The sequence below is a fragment of the Oncorhynchus tshawytscha genome, linkage group LG05, assembly GCF_018296145.1.
Source record: "Oncorhynchus tshawytscha isolate Ot180627B linkage group LG05, Otsh_v2.0, whole genome shotgun sequence".
Lineage (NCBI taxonomy): Eukaryota > Metazoa > Chordata > Actinopteri > Salmoniformes > Salmonidae > Oncorhynchus > Oncorhynchus tshawytscha.
The window spans coordinates 77,885,580-77,898,519 of NC_056433.1; the positions used below are offsets into that span (position 1 = coordinate 77,885,580).

Below are 12,940 nucleotides of genomic sequence, written 5' to 3' on the forward strand. Positions count from 1 at the left end.
GAGTGACTTCTTTAAAGGGCAGTGGCCATGCTGACTGTGTCCAACAACCCAACCGTGTACGTTCAGTTGAACGTTCCAGAACATAAAAACGTACTGAATGCAGCCCTGCTGTCTGAGCTGGCTTGATTTGACCAGGTACTCCAGACTTTATTAATGGTTTGTTTGTATGCAAACAAATGAATGTAGGCTATTATTGCATGTTAATGATATATATGTTAGTAAATTACACAGTTTGCAACTTTGTAAACATTCTGTAAGTCTAATAAGAAATATGAGCACAGAACAAGAGAAAAGGTTGCCTGACCAGTCTGTCAGGTAAAGCCTAATATTGGATAGGCATGGTGCACTTTGGTGTTGCAGAACAAGTTTGACCAGGAATGTTTCTATTCACAACACCGGAGCCATATTCATTAGGTCTTCCAAACGAAACGAGGAGGTAACCTACCAGAATTTGTCCAACTGAAACGTTTTGCAACATATTCGGCGTAATGAATACACCTCAGCGATGTCTTCACTACGAACCAAACAGATCCAAACGGAACGAAACGGGGAGGGACCTACCTACATTTGTCCAATAGAAACTCAAATTTACTGACTGCGCTGCTGCTACACTGTAACCTGCCCGAAAATAGTCCATCGTCTTCTGTGAATGGTTGTATGTGAATGCGCTATAATTTGACAAGAAATTATTTCCAATTTTAGAAGAGGCACATATAAACCATCTGGGGTTCAGAGATCCCTGGAGTAGATTGCTATTTCTCTGGCAACAAACGTGAAATATATAATTGATCCGATCACAAAGTGGAATGCCTATGTGGTCAATGCCTACTGTGGTATGAGGGCAGGTTTCCCAGGTGTATTCGACAAAAGCAAGGTCGCGAAAAAATGTTTCTAAAGATCAACTGGGTTTGAAATGGGGTGGATTTTGGTCATTGAACAAAAATATAAAAGTGTCAAGTGTTGGTTGCATGTTTCATGAGCTGAAATAAAATATCCCAGAAATTGTCCACACACACAAAAAGCGTATTTCTCTGAAAGTGTGTGCACACATTTGTTTACATCCCTGCTAGTGAGCGTTTCTCCTTCTCCATGATAATCCATCCATCTGACAGTTGTGGCATATCAAGAGGCTTACTAAGCATGGTCATTACGTAAGTGCACCTTGTGCTGGGGACAATAAAGGGCAACTCTAAAATCTGCAGTTTTGTCACACAGCACAATTCCACAGATGTCTCAAGTCTTGAGGGTGCGTACAATTGGCATGCTGACTGCAGGAATATTCACCAGACCTGTTGCCAGAGAATTGAATGTTAATTTCCCTACCATAAAGTTGTTTTAGAGAATTTGGCAGTATGTCTAACTGGCCTCACACTGCAAACCATCCCAGGACCTCCACATCCGTCTTCTTCACCTGCGGGATCGTTTGAGACCAGCCACCCAGACAGCTAATGAAACTGGGTTTCCACAACCAAAGAATTTCTGCACAAATTGTCAGAAACCTTCTCTGGGAAGCTCGTCTGCATGCTCATCGTCCTCACTAAGGACTTGACCTGACTGCATTTCGGTGTTGTAACCAACTTCTGTGGGTAAATAGTCACCTTCGATGGCCACTGACACGCTGTAGAAGTGTACTTTTCACGGATTAATCACAGTTTCAACTGTACCAGGCAGACGGCAGCTAGTGTTTATGGCGTCGTGTGGGTGAGCGGTTTGCTGATGTCAATGTTGTGAACAGAGAGTCCCATGGTGGTGGTGGGGTTATGGTAGGGGCAGGCATAAGCTACGGACAATGGACACAATTGCATTTTATCGACGGCAATTTGAATGCACAGAGAAACCGTGATGAAATCCTGAGGTCCATTGTCGTACCATTCATTCGCCACCATCACTTCATGTTTCAGCACAGCCCCATGTTGCAAGGATCTGTACACAATTCCTGGAAGCTGAAAATGAAATGTCCCAGTTCTTCCATGGCCTACATTCTCACCAGACATGTCACCTATTGAGCATGTTTGGGATGCTCTGGATTGACGTGTACAACGACGTGTACGACATTGTGTTGCAGTTCCCACCAATATCCAGCAACTTCGCACAGCCATTGAAGAGAAGTGGGACAACATTCCACAGGCCACAATCAACAGCCTGATCAACTCTATGCAACGGAGATGAGTCACACTGCATGAGGCAAATGGTGGTCACACCAGACACTGACTGGTTTTCTGATCCACACCCCTACTTTTTTTTAAAGGCATCTGTGACCAACAGATGCATATCTGTATTCCCAGTCATGTGAAATCCATAGATTAGGGTCTAATTCATTTATTTCAATTGACTGATTTCATTATATGTATTGTAACTCAGTAAAATATTTGAAATTGTTGCATGTTGTGTTTATATTTTTGTTTGGTATATAAGCTCCACTCCACATGTAATTCTAAATTTCTACTGCTTGCTAAATATTTTGTTTAAACAAAAAACATGTATTTGCAGGATAAGGATTGGCCTGACTTTCAAGAATGCCTGAATTGCTATGCCTCGATTTCCTGGTTGGTTGGCAAGTTTCACCATCCAATTATTTCAGATCTAAAAGAGTGCAACTTTCACCATGGTCCATTATTGTATTCTATCCTTTCTGGCTTTCGCGAATGGATAGACATTAAACGGATAGGGAGGGCATGCAGGCTGTCGCCCATGTATTAATGCGCAATTTGCCTAAATGGGTAATCAAAACACATCAACCACTGCAATTTTTGTCGATTTCTTTTTTTTAGATGTGACGTCATTACGTCCAGCTGTTTTCATCGACACAAGATAGTTCAATGGAAACACCTTCGCAGACAATTGTAGAACCTATTTTCTATGCGAACTTTCATAAATGTCGACAACAACAAAAAATCACTGCACAAGCTATTGGAAACATAGCTAGTGACGAATTCTGAGAAACAAATACATTTAGTTGTAAATATTAAAAGATAAACAAATATGTAATTTTACAATAGCCTGCCCTACCGCTCTTTCATTTTCTATGTGCGCTTTTACGCATGGATTTCTGCGCTACACTGGCAGATGCAGGCGCTGTTGATCGATGCGAACTAGTCTTCCTTAAAACCGCAACAGCAACGCAAGACTAATCGATGTCAAACTATAAACTTATCCGCCAGTGCCACGTAGACAGTCAAGTCTCAACTTACCTTTCCTTTAAGGTCCAGGATGAATATAGCAGACGCCGACATCCTAATAAACTAATAGCACAAAAAATATAAATATTTGACGTTGAATATCCCTTACAACATTTCATTCAGTGCATCTCCCATCTCACGCGCTGTTGTCTAATGCACGCCACTGCTCTTTCCGGGTAGTATTTCGTCGTCAGACCTGTCAAGCAGCTTGCAACGCAACAGAGCATGCAAAACCAATCCTATATCAATTATTAGGTCTACATATGGTATCGATTCTCTTCTATTCTGCTTAAGTTATGCATAGGCTACTATCAGGCGTATTTGTCTATTGTACTATATAAAGCATTACATTATCATAGATCGACGCATATGCCTAACTGTTTCAAGATAATTGTATGTATTTTTTTACAGAAAGAAAAACAGGTGCGCTATTGAATTTGAAAACGTTTTATTTTATCTACAAATGTAACAAAATGGAGTGCAGGCACACCCAAATAACATCAAATGCATTGGTAAAACTTTAAAAAATCTAACTCAAAAACAAATTGATTGATTGATTATTTGACCCGCTTTAAATAATAATTTTCGAACAAATTTCTATCAAAGTCTGTACCAACAGTCAGTCCAATTTTGATATCCATTGAAAGACACAGGCAAAGGTGCCCTATATTGCGGAGCTAAATTGAGTTATTGCTATTATCAGTTTTGTATTCATCTGTCTCTGGACTGTTTTTTCCCTCTAAAGATGATGGAAATAGACATGCTTATGTTTAATATCTGCATTGGCCCAAATCAGTGTCCAAATAGGCTAGTGACCTCTCTCTCTCTCTCTCTCTCTCTCTCTCTCTCTCTCTCTCTCTCTCTCTCTCTCCCTCTCTCATTCTCTCCCCTCTCTTTCCACCTTCTCCCTTTCTTCCTAGCCAATGGTAAAGTCCATCCCATCCTCTTCCTCCTCTTCCTCCACTTCAAGTGCCCTCTTTGCCCTCTCCCTCTCACTGGCTTGTATGTAGTTATCCTCTATGAAGCCATCATCATCTTCCTCATCCTCTATGTCAATCTCTCCCTGGGGGACAGCAGCAGGGTGGGGGCTCTGTGCCTGTCCCCCATGGTTGTACATAGAGAAGCCCACCTCCAGACTGTTGGGGTCACACTGGCTGGCTGTGTCCTGCTCGGTCAGACGGGTGTGGCGATAGCTGGCTAGGTAGCGGCGGACCAGCTGGCATTTGGCCAGGCTGGCGATGAGGAGGGAGAGGGAGATTGCCGTCACAAGGACTGCCACCAAATATTGCCAACTGTGGGAGGGGCGGCTCTGACCAGGCGACTCTGTGCCTGTTAGGCAAGAGGGGAATAGGTTTTACTGTTCAAATCATTATTATGAATTACATCACAGCTATAACAGCCAAGACCGCTTGAGTAAGCATCAAAGAATTCTATGACAGCTGATAATTATATGATATGACATAACTACAAATAAATGAGATGATATGAGGCAGAAGTAAGTTGTTATGAGATCCTTACCATTAGCTGTAGTCATTGTGTTCGTTGGAGTTGTGGTGGGATGTTCACGGTCATTTGCCAACAGTTTTCTATGAGATGGTCTTCTGATTCCTGTCGACAAATCATCAGAGCCACGCTCAAGCTCTTGGTTCCCATGGAAATCCATGAAGGATATAGTTACTATATCTTGAGTGGAGACAGACAGGGGGACTTGCAGTCTGTTGTGCCCCAAAAACAGCTCCCCTAACCTGGGTAAACCCTGCAGAGCTCCAGCCTCTATGGAAGTCAATTGGCAGCCACTGAGGTCTAGTGTATGCAGGGAGGCGAGGCTGCAGAGGTTGTCTTTCCCCAGCAGAGGGAGGTAGTTGCCTGAGAGATTGAGGGTAACCAGCTGATCCAACCTCTGTAGTTGTCTGAAGTGTTGAGGGTTAGTTAAGTTGAGGTGGTTCTGGGAGAAGTCCAGTGTGGTTGCATTGTCCCATATCTCTGTTGGAATATGAACCAGTTTCCTCCAACTGCAGTTAAATGATGCCTTGGGAAAGAGATGGACAAGATTGGTCAAGCCAACCCTTCCCATGTTGTGGTTGCAATTTAGCAAGAATCAAGAAGTGTAAAATTAACTTGATGATTTTTGGAAGTTTCTCCCTAAAGCCATTATATGGGTGAATAAAAAAATGTGGTGCTAATTAATTAATTAGGATTCTTTGCAACTGTCTGGTGCTGATAAATAAATATTCCATGTAACTTTAAAACGAAAGATAAAGAAAAACATCTAATATATAACAAATAAAGTTGTGAACAACAAATCAATTCGCTCAAAGAGAGCCCTTATCTTGACATAATTCTTATGTTGATATCCTGTAACGAATCAGACTTCACTCCCAGATGTAACATTATCTTATGATCAACAACAGGGAAACTGTCTCAAACAGGAAATTCCCCATAGTGTTTTCCTCACGTGACTGCTTGGAACTGAACAATGGCAAGAAAAAGAGGAGAAGAAAATGGGGAGAAGAAGAAAGCTGTGTGTCTTTCTTACCGTGCCAGTATTGACAGTACACGGGCCAACAGTGCGACTCTGAAGCATGCTCCCGCTAACTGTTCCCCAGAAACACAAAACCACACACAGGCTGTGGCCCCAGGACCCCATGGTTCCCCCGCTTCCTGTAGGAATCACAGATGGACAGACAAAGACTAAGTATTAGTCAGACTGACAAATGAGTCACAACTAAGTATTAATCAAACTGACACAACTAAAACTGCATTGAAAAATAATAACCAGAACTGAATTGAGAAATAATAACCAGAACTGAATTGAGAAATAATAACCAGATAACCAGAACTGAATTGAGAAATAATAACCAGAACTGAATTGAGAAATAATAACCAGAACTGCATTGAGAAATAATAACCAGATAACCAGAACTGAATTGAGAAATAATAACCAGATAACCAGAACTGAATTGAGAAATAATAACCAGATAACCAGAACTGAATTGAGAAATAATAACCAGATAACCAGAACTGAATTGAGAAATAATAACCAGAACTGAATTGAGAAATAATAACAAGAACTGAATTGATGAATAATAACCAGAACTGAAATGAGAAATAATAACCAGATAGCCAGAACTGCATTGAGAAATAATAACTAGATAACTAGAACTGCATTTGAGACAAGTGTTTTAATTCATACTTTATCCTCTGGGAATTCATTCTACATCTTGCTTTATATGTTTATAACCCCAAATAAATTCAATTTTATTCACTGTGCCCAGACTCATAGGGCCTGTGACCTTACTGACATAGGCCCCCAACAAGTTATGTGACCTGGCCAGGAAAAATGGCTGGCCCTAAAATACAACAGATTCGTGTTGAAATATAAACAGTTTTTTGACATAACTAAAACCAGTGACCTCATACTCTTCTGTAAGCAAATGTGCTAAATTTACATTTGTTTGCATGCAGTGTTGACTCATTATGTTATATACAGATCCGCAGACTCATTGCACATTCTGAAGATTGTCTATTGGCATGTTCTCACAAAGACAAGAGTACCAGTTTAGTGTTCCCACATGTTTTGTACATTTTCTAAGCAGGGGTGTGTACACATTTTCTATACAATAAAAAGTAGATTTAAAGCATTTAGTTAAAGACTGAAGAGCTCTTTCACACACTTTAACAATAGATTTTGTTCTGCAGATTGCTTTTATGTTGTTCTTCTCACATCTGTGACTGTGTATCTTTCTTTTCTCTTTGTTTTTTAATCTGATCCCGGCCTGTTTGTAGAGTCCTCTTGGCACCAAAGAGATTTTTCACAGAGGGGGCCTACTGGCTGGTCGCTCTGCCATTAGGCTTCTTCTCCTCTCCTCCTTCTGCTATTAAGCTCAGCACGGTTGGCTGTAAAGACCCGAGTGGGGATCTCTTAATCTCTTCCTGTCCTCGCACAGTAAAGGCACAACAACACCACGCCTGGGAGCTATGGGAAGCCCAGGAGCCCACAAGAGACTATGTGTGTAGTAGCCCACTGGACACAGACGTCAGTACAAAGTCTTGTTTTAATTTACATTTGGTTGAGTTGTCAACAAACGTGAATTCAACATAAAATCAACAAAACATTTCACAATGTCATTGGATTTAGGTTAAAAACACTAAATTCTCTTATGTTGATGACTTTTTCAAATCCAATCAGTTTTCCATGTTGATTCAACATCATCACATTGAATGTTTTGGTTGAAATTACATAGAAACAATGTAAATTCAACCAGTTTTTGCCCTGTGTGTGTGTGTGTGTGTGTGTGCATGCATCTGCATGAGTGTGTGTACTTTATGTTTTATGTTTGAAAGGGGCTCTTTGACCAGCCCTCCACACACTCCCATCCTTGCAGCCCAATGCCACATAATGGGTCGCCCGGGTCCTGTCCCGCTTTTCCCTCTCCTTCCCCACTCCTCGTTCTCCTCTCTGGATACGCAAGTGACACACAAAGCAGTCCTTCATCTGACCTCCTGGTGACACCCTGTGGTGCCGGTGAGGTGAGCAAGCCTTCTTCCCCCTCCTCAGTCCTCATCCATGGTTCAAGATAGATATCTTTGCCATTGGTTTCATCAAATAAAGCTAAGTGATGCCATTGATTGTCAAGAATAAAGGATATGGTTTGATCATACAGGGATTTGAAAACAGCTGGCAGAGATGGAGGTTGTTTGAGGGAGATGTTTTAGACACATGCAATGGATACCTGCTACTCGGGATAGGGTGGAAAACACAAAAATATTTTTTCTAAGTTGGTCTTTACTTATAGACCCTCTAGAGTCGATGTCCGTGCCTCCCGTGGAAATCGAATTAGCATAATTTTAAAAACCATAAACATCCGTCAGTTTGAGCTAGAGATATCTGTTTTGTTGCATTTGATGCGTCTCAATCCAGCACATCTGTTGATGTGACAGAGTTAGAGCGGTGTTTGTCAGGCATTCAGACATCCCGAAAACGGGTCTTCTCAAACTAGTATGACCCCTCTATGGGAAGATGAGAGTCTCACCACCATGATGGGGAAGTCTTTACTGAAGTTGGTACAGCCCATCTGCCGACTTCTGTCTGTAGCTTCTGAACGGTTTGGGCTACACACCCTCTGTGGAAAGGCGAGACTCTCGCGAAAATGTACAGTTGAAGTCGGAAGCTTAAATACACCTTAGCCAAATACATTTAAACTCAGTTCTTCACAATTCCTGACATTTAATACTAGTAAAAATTCCAGGTCTTGGGTCAGTTAAGTTCACCACTTTATTTTAAGAATGTGAAATGTCAGAACAATAGTAGAGAGAATTATTTATTTCAGATTTGATTTCCTTCATCACATTCCCAGTGGGTCAGAAGTTTACATATACTCAATTAGTATTTGGTAGCATTGCCTTTAAATTGTTTAACTTGGGTCAAACGTTTCGGTAGCCTTCCACAGGCTTCCCACAATAAGTTGGGTGAATTTTGGCCCATTCCCCCTGACAGAGCTGGTGCAACTGAGTCAGGTTTGTAGGCCTCTTTGCTCGCACATGCTTTTTCAGTTCTGCCTACAAATTTTCTATAGGATTGAGGTCAGGGCTTAGCGATGGCAACTCCAATTCCTTGACTTTGTTGTCCTTAAGCCATTTTGCCACAACTTTGGAAGTATGCTTGGGGTCATTGTCCATTTGGAAGACCTATTTATGACCAAGCTTTAACTTCCTGACTGATGTCAGTCCCTCCTGCAGCAAAGCACCCCCATAACATGATGCTGCCACCCCTGTGCTTCATGGTTGGGATGGTGTTCTTTGGGATGGTGTTCTTTGCAAGCCTCCCCCCTTTTCCTCCAAACATAACGATGGTCATTATGGCCAAACAGTTATATTTTTGTTTCATCAGACCAGAGGACATTTCTCCAAAAAGTACGATCTTGCCTGTTCTGCACTAGCCATATTAGCTTCACGGTTCGTTTTGTTGTTTTGTTAGTTTTGTTCAGTGTTCATTCTTTCATTAAATAAGTATGTACGCTTACCACGCTGCGCCTTGGTCTCCTCCATATGACGACCGTGACACAATTAGCCTATCAGAAGCTTTTAAAGCCATGACATAATTTAAAAAAATGTTTTACCCCCTTTTCTCCCCAATTTCATGGTATCCAATTGTTAGTAGTTACTATCTTGTCTCATCGCTACAACTCCCGTACGGGCTCGGGAGAGACGAAGGTTGAAGGTCATGCGTCCTCCGATACACAACCCAACCAAGCCGCACTGCTTCTTAACACAGCGCGCATCCAACCCGGAAGCCAGCTGCACCAACGTGTCGGAGGAAACACTGTGCACCTGGCGACCTGGTTAGCGTGCACTGCGCCCGGCCCGCCACAGGAGTCACTAGTGCGCGATGAGACAATGATATCCCTACCGGCCAAGCCTTCCCTAACCCGGACGACGCTAGGCCAATTGTGTGTCGCCCCATGGGCCTCCCGGTCTCGGCCGGCTGCGACAGAGCCTGGGCGCGAACCCAGATGCATGGCCCTAGACCACTGCGCCACCCGGGAGGCTTCCAAGCTTTTTAAAGGCACAGTCAACTTAGTGTATGTAAACTTCTGACCCACTGGAATTGTGAGGGAATTATAAGTGAATTATAAGTGAAATAATCTGTCTGTAAACAATTGTTGGAAAAAATTACTTGTGTCATGCACGAAGTAGATGTCCTAACCGACTTGACAAAACTATAGTTTGTTATCAAGATTAGCAAGAAATTTGTGGAGTGGTTGAAAAACTAGTTTTAATGACTCCAACCTAAGTGTATGTAAACTTCCGACTTCAACTGTAGATGTTAGTTGTTTTGCTCTAGGACACCCACAGGCCTCACAAGACTCCCCTGAAGGTACCCCGGTACCAGCTGAAAAAACTAATGGAAGTACACCTATGTACACAAAGTATGTGGACACTCTTTCAAATTAGTGGATTCTGCCATGTCAGCCCTACCCGTTGCTGACAGGTGTATAAAATTGAGCACACAGCCATGCGATCTCCATAGACAAACACTGGCAGTATATTGTCCCGTACTAAAGAGCTCAGGGACTTTCAACGTGGCACCGTAATAGGATGCCACCTTACCAATAAGTCAGTTCATCAAATTTCTGCCCTGCTAGAGCCTCCCATGTCAACTGTAAGTGCTGTTACTGTGGAATGGAGCAACAACGGCTCAGCCGCGAAGTGGTAGGCCACACAGCTCACAGAACGGGAGCTCTGAGTGCTGAAGCGCGTAGCACGTAAAAACTGTCTGTCCTCGGTTGCAACACTCACTACTGAGTTTCAAACTGTCTCTGAAAGCAATGTCAGCACAAGAGCTGTTCTTCGGGAGCTTCATGAAATGGGTTAATCATGGCCGAGTAGCCGGACACATGCCTAAGATCACCATGCGCAATGCCAAGGGTCGGCTGGAGTGGTGTAAATCTTGCCGCCATTGGACTCTGGAGCAGTGGAAACGCGTTCTCTGGAGTGATGAATCACGCTTCACCATGCCCCAATGTGTAGTGCCTACTGTAAAGTTTGGTGGAAGAAGAATAATGGTCTGGGGCTGTTTTCATGGTTGGTGCTAGGCTCCTTAGTTCAAGTGAAGGTAAATCTTAACGCTAATGCATACAATGACATTCTATATGATTCTGTGCTTCCAACTTTGTGGCAATAGTTTGGGAAGGTCCTTTCCTGTTTCAGCATGACAATGCCCCTGTGCACAAAGCGAGGTCCATACATAAATGGTTTATCGAGATTGGTGTGGAAGAACTTGACTGGCCAGCACAGATCCCTGACCTCAACCCCATCAAACACATTTGGGATGAATTGGAACACTGACTGCGAGCCAGGCCTAATCGCCCAACATCAGTGCACAACCTTACTAATGCTCTTGTGGCTGAATGGAAGCAAGTCCCAGCAGCAATATCCCAACATCTAGTGAAAAGCTGTTATAGCAGCAACTCCATATTTATACCCATGATTTTGGAATTAAATGTTCGACGAGCAGGTGTCCACATACTTTGGGCCATGTAGTGTATATGTGGAGACTGTTTCATGACAAAAAATAAGGGGTTAAAATGCATGTACAAATGTAATAAAATGTTTCTGAGGGATATAGGACCGATACTTCAGAACAAACTTCCTTTAGATTCTTTGGGGGACTATCTGTTTTTCCATGTGGTGAATGTGTTATTCAATTTGTTTGTATGGGCTAATACCAGTAAGGCCAAATTAACATTTTCATCACATAATGTTTTTATATGATTTTTTATACTTCAAGGGGTCTTAAAATTCAAAATCAAATAGCTAATGATCCTTGGTGTGACCTTCTTAAAACAATTCCATATAGCTTAGTAGAACCCTCCACCGGCTTAGACTGTTGTGGGTTAATGAGTTTCACATCTGCAACTCTGTTAATCCCACAGCAAGTCATAAACAAAGCAACTGGCAATAGGCACAATCCTTTCTAACATTTGTTTAAAAGCCTACACAGTGTCAGCAATAGAGCCAAGCAACTTCTAGAAACAAATACACCAGAAACTAATATATTCAGCTTTAGAGGTCAGTGGGATCAAAGAGTAATGCATTGGACAGACCTTTAGCTTACTGCGTCTCCTTGTTAATGTAACTAGACCTCACCACATCATCCTCCCCGAATGAACAATGTTTTACATTATTATCAAGACGTTGGCTGTCAAAAGTTTAGCCTTATTTGATCAAAACAGCGAATGTTGGGTAACAACATGTGGGCACGACTGCCTGGCTGAGCAACATGCATCCTTATATCCATTTCTCTCTCATTCATCCACTTTCATGGTATTATATCTCGTAAATAGCCGTCAAAACATAATTATTGATATACTGTAGTTGAGATTGATCAAAAGGTTGTTTGCATTTGGTTATTATACTAGTATGTCATAGAAATATACCAACCTACTGTATTACCATAACCACAGTACTAAATGATCAATAAGAGAATCGGAAGGTCATATGATCTCAGTGTTGACAAATGGAAACAGCCCAAAAGGTTAACATTTAGAGAAAGTCCGCTCATTAGAAGTGTCCTACCTGGTCAGCCTGGTTTGTATGTACCTGAAACCCAGGTAACAATATGTCCTCTTCCTTATAGCTCACATTAATGCAGCATTGTCACTGTAAGTTTGTATTACGCCTTTGCTATAAAATGGAGGCATGTTGTGCAAAGGTTGAAAGGGGTGCGTTCACCTCAATCGTGTTCTGAAGGACTTGAGTTAATGAGTAATATTGTAACTACATTGGTGTGCTCGCCTCTCCCTCCTACTTTCCCTTGCCTTTATCCAATGGTACTACACCAGACCTGATCAGAGTCCACAGTCACTTCAATAACAACGTGGTTGCTATAAAATTACATGCTTTGTCCTCCCTTATGTCAGAATGTTTATACACAATAGTAGTCAGTATCACACAGAACACTGTTCCTGTTATCTGGGTTCACAGCTGAGAACCCATGTTATTTACACGTCAATACACATTCACATTTACACATTACATAAGCTTACTTTTACACGAACATAGTCTATCCACAGTCAGGATATGATATAGCACAGACGCTACTGCACATTTAATAAAGCGCACCCCACAGACACATTTTGCTTTGTTCTTGTAAAACCACCCTATCTCTCAAAACGTCTGGATCTGAGAGAGGGAAACAGACAAGATACATGTGAAGCGTGTTTTGTTTACTTAAGATGTTCGGGCCTTGAGGGAGAGAG

The 12,940-nt window shown here is 42.0% G+C and overlaps 2 protein-coding genes across 3 annotated transcripts in view; both read right to left on the bottom strand.

The window, feature by feature from the left end:
• ap1m3 (adaptor related protein complex 1 subunit mu 3) overlaps window positions 1–3,352 on the bottom strand; it is a 34,960-nt gene extending 31,608 nt beyond the window's left edge. The window contains exon 1 of one of the 2 annotated variants that reach the window (XM_024422327.2): window positions 3,192–3,352. In XM_024422327.2, coding sequence (XP_024278095.2) covers window positions 3,192–3,233 — 42 coding nt within the window. In that variant the 5' untranslated portion in view covers window positions 3,234–3,352. The remainder of the gene's footprint in view (window positions 1–3,191) is intronic. The other variant, XM_024422326.2, reaches the window with a different exon arrangement.
• A 258-nt stretch (window positions 3,353–3,610) lies between these two features.
• Window positions 3,611–12,505, bottom strand: lg05h1orf210 (linkage group 05 C1orf210 homolog). Its single transcript, XM_024422325.2, has 4 exons — window positions 12,258–12,505; window positions 5,716–5,840; window positions 4,698–5,208; window positions 3,611–4,508 (listed from the first exon to the last, which is right to left on the bottom strand). Exons 2-4 carry the CDS (start codon window positions 5,824–5,826, stop codon window positions 4,096–4,098), a joined length of 1,035 nt encoding a protein of 344 aa, XP_024278093.1. The 5' UTR covers window positions 5,827–5,840; window positions 12,258–12,505; the 3' UTR covers window positions 3,611–4,095.
• Window positions 12,506–12,940: the final 435 nt, after the last annotated feature.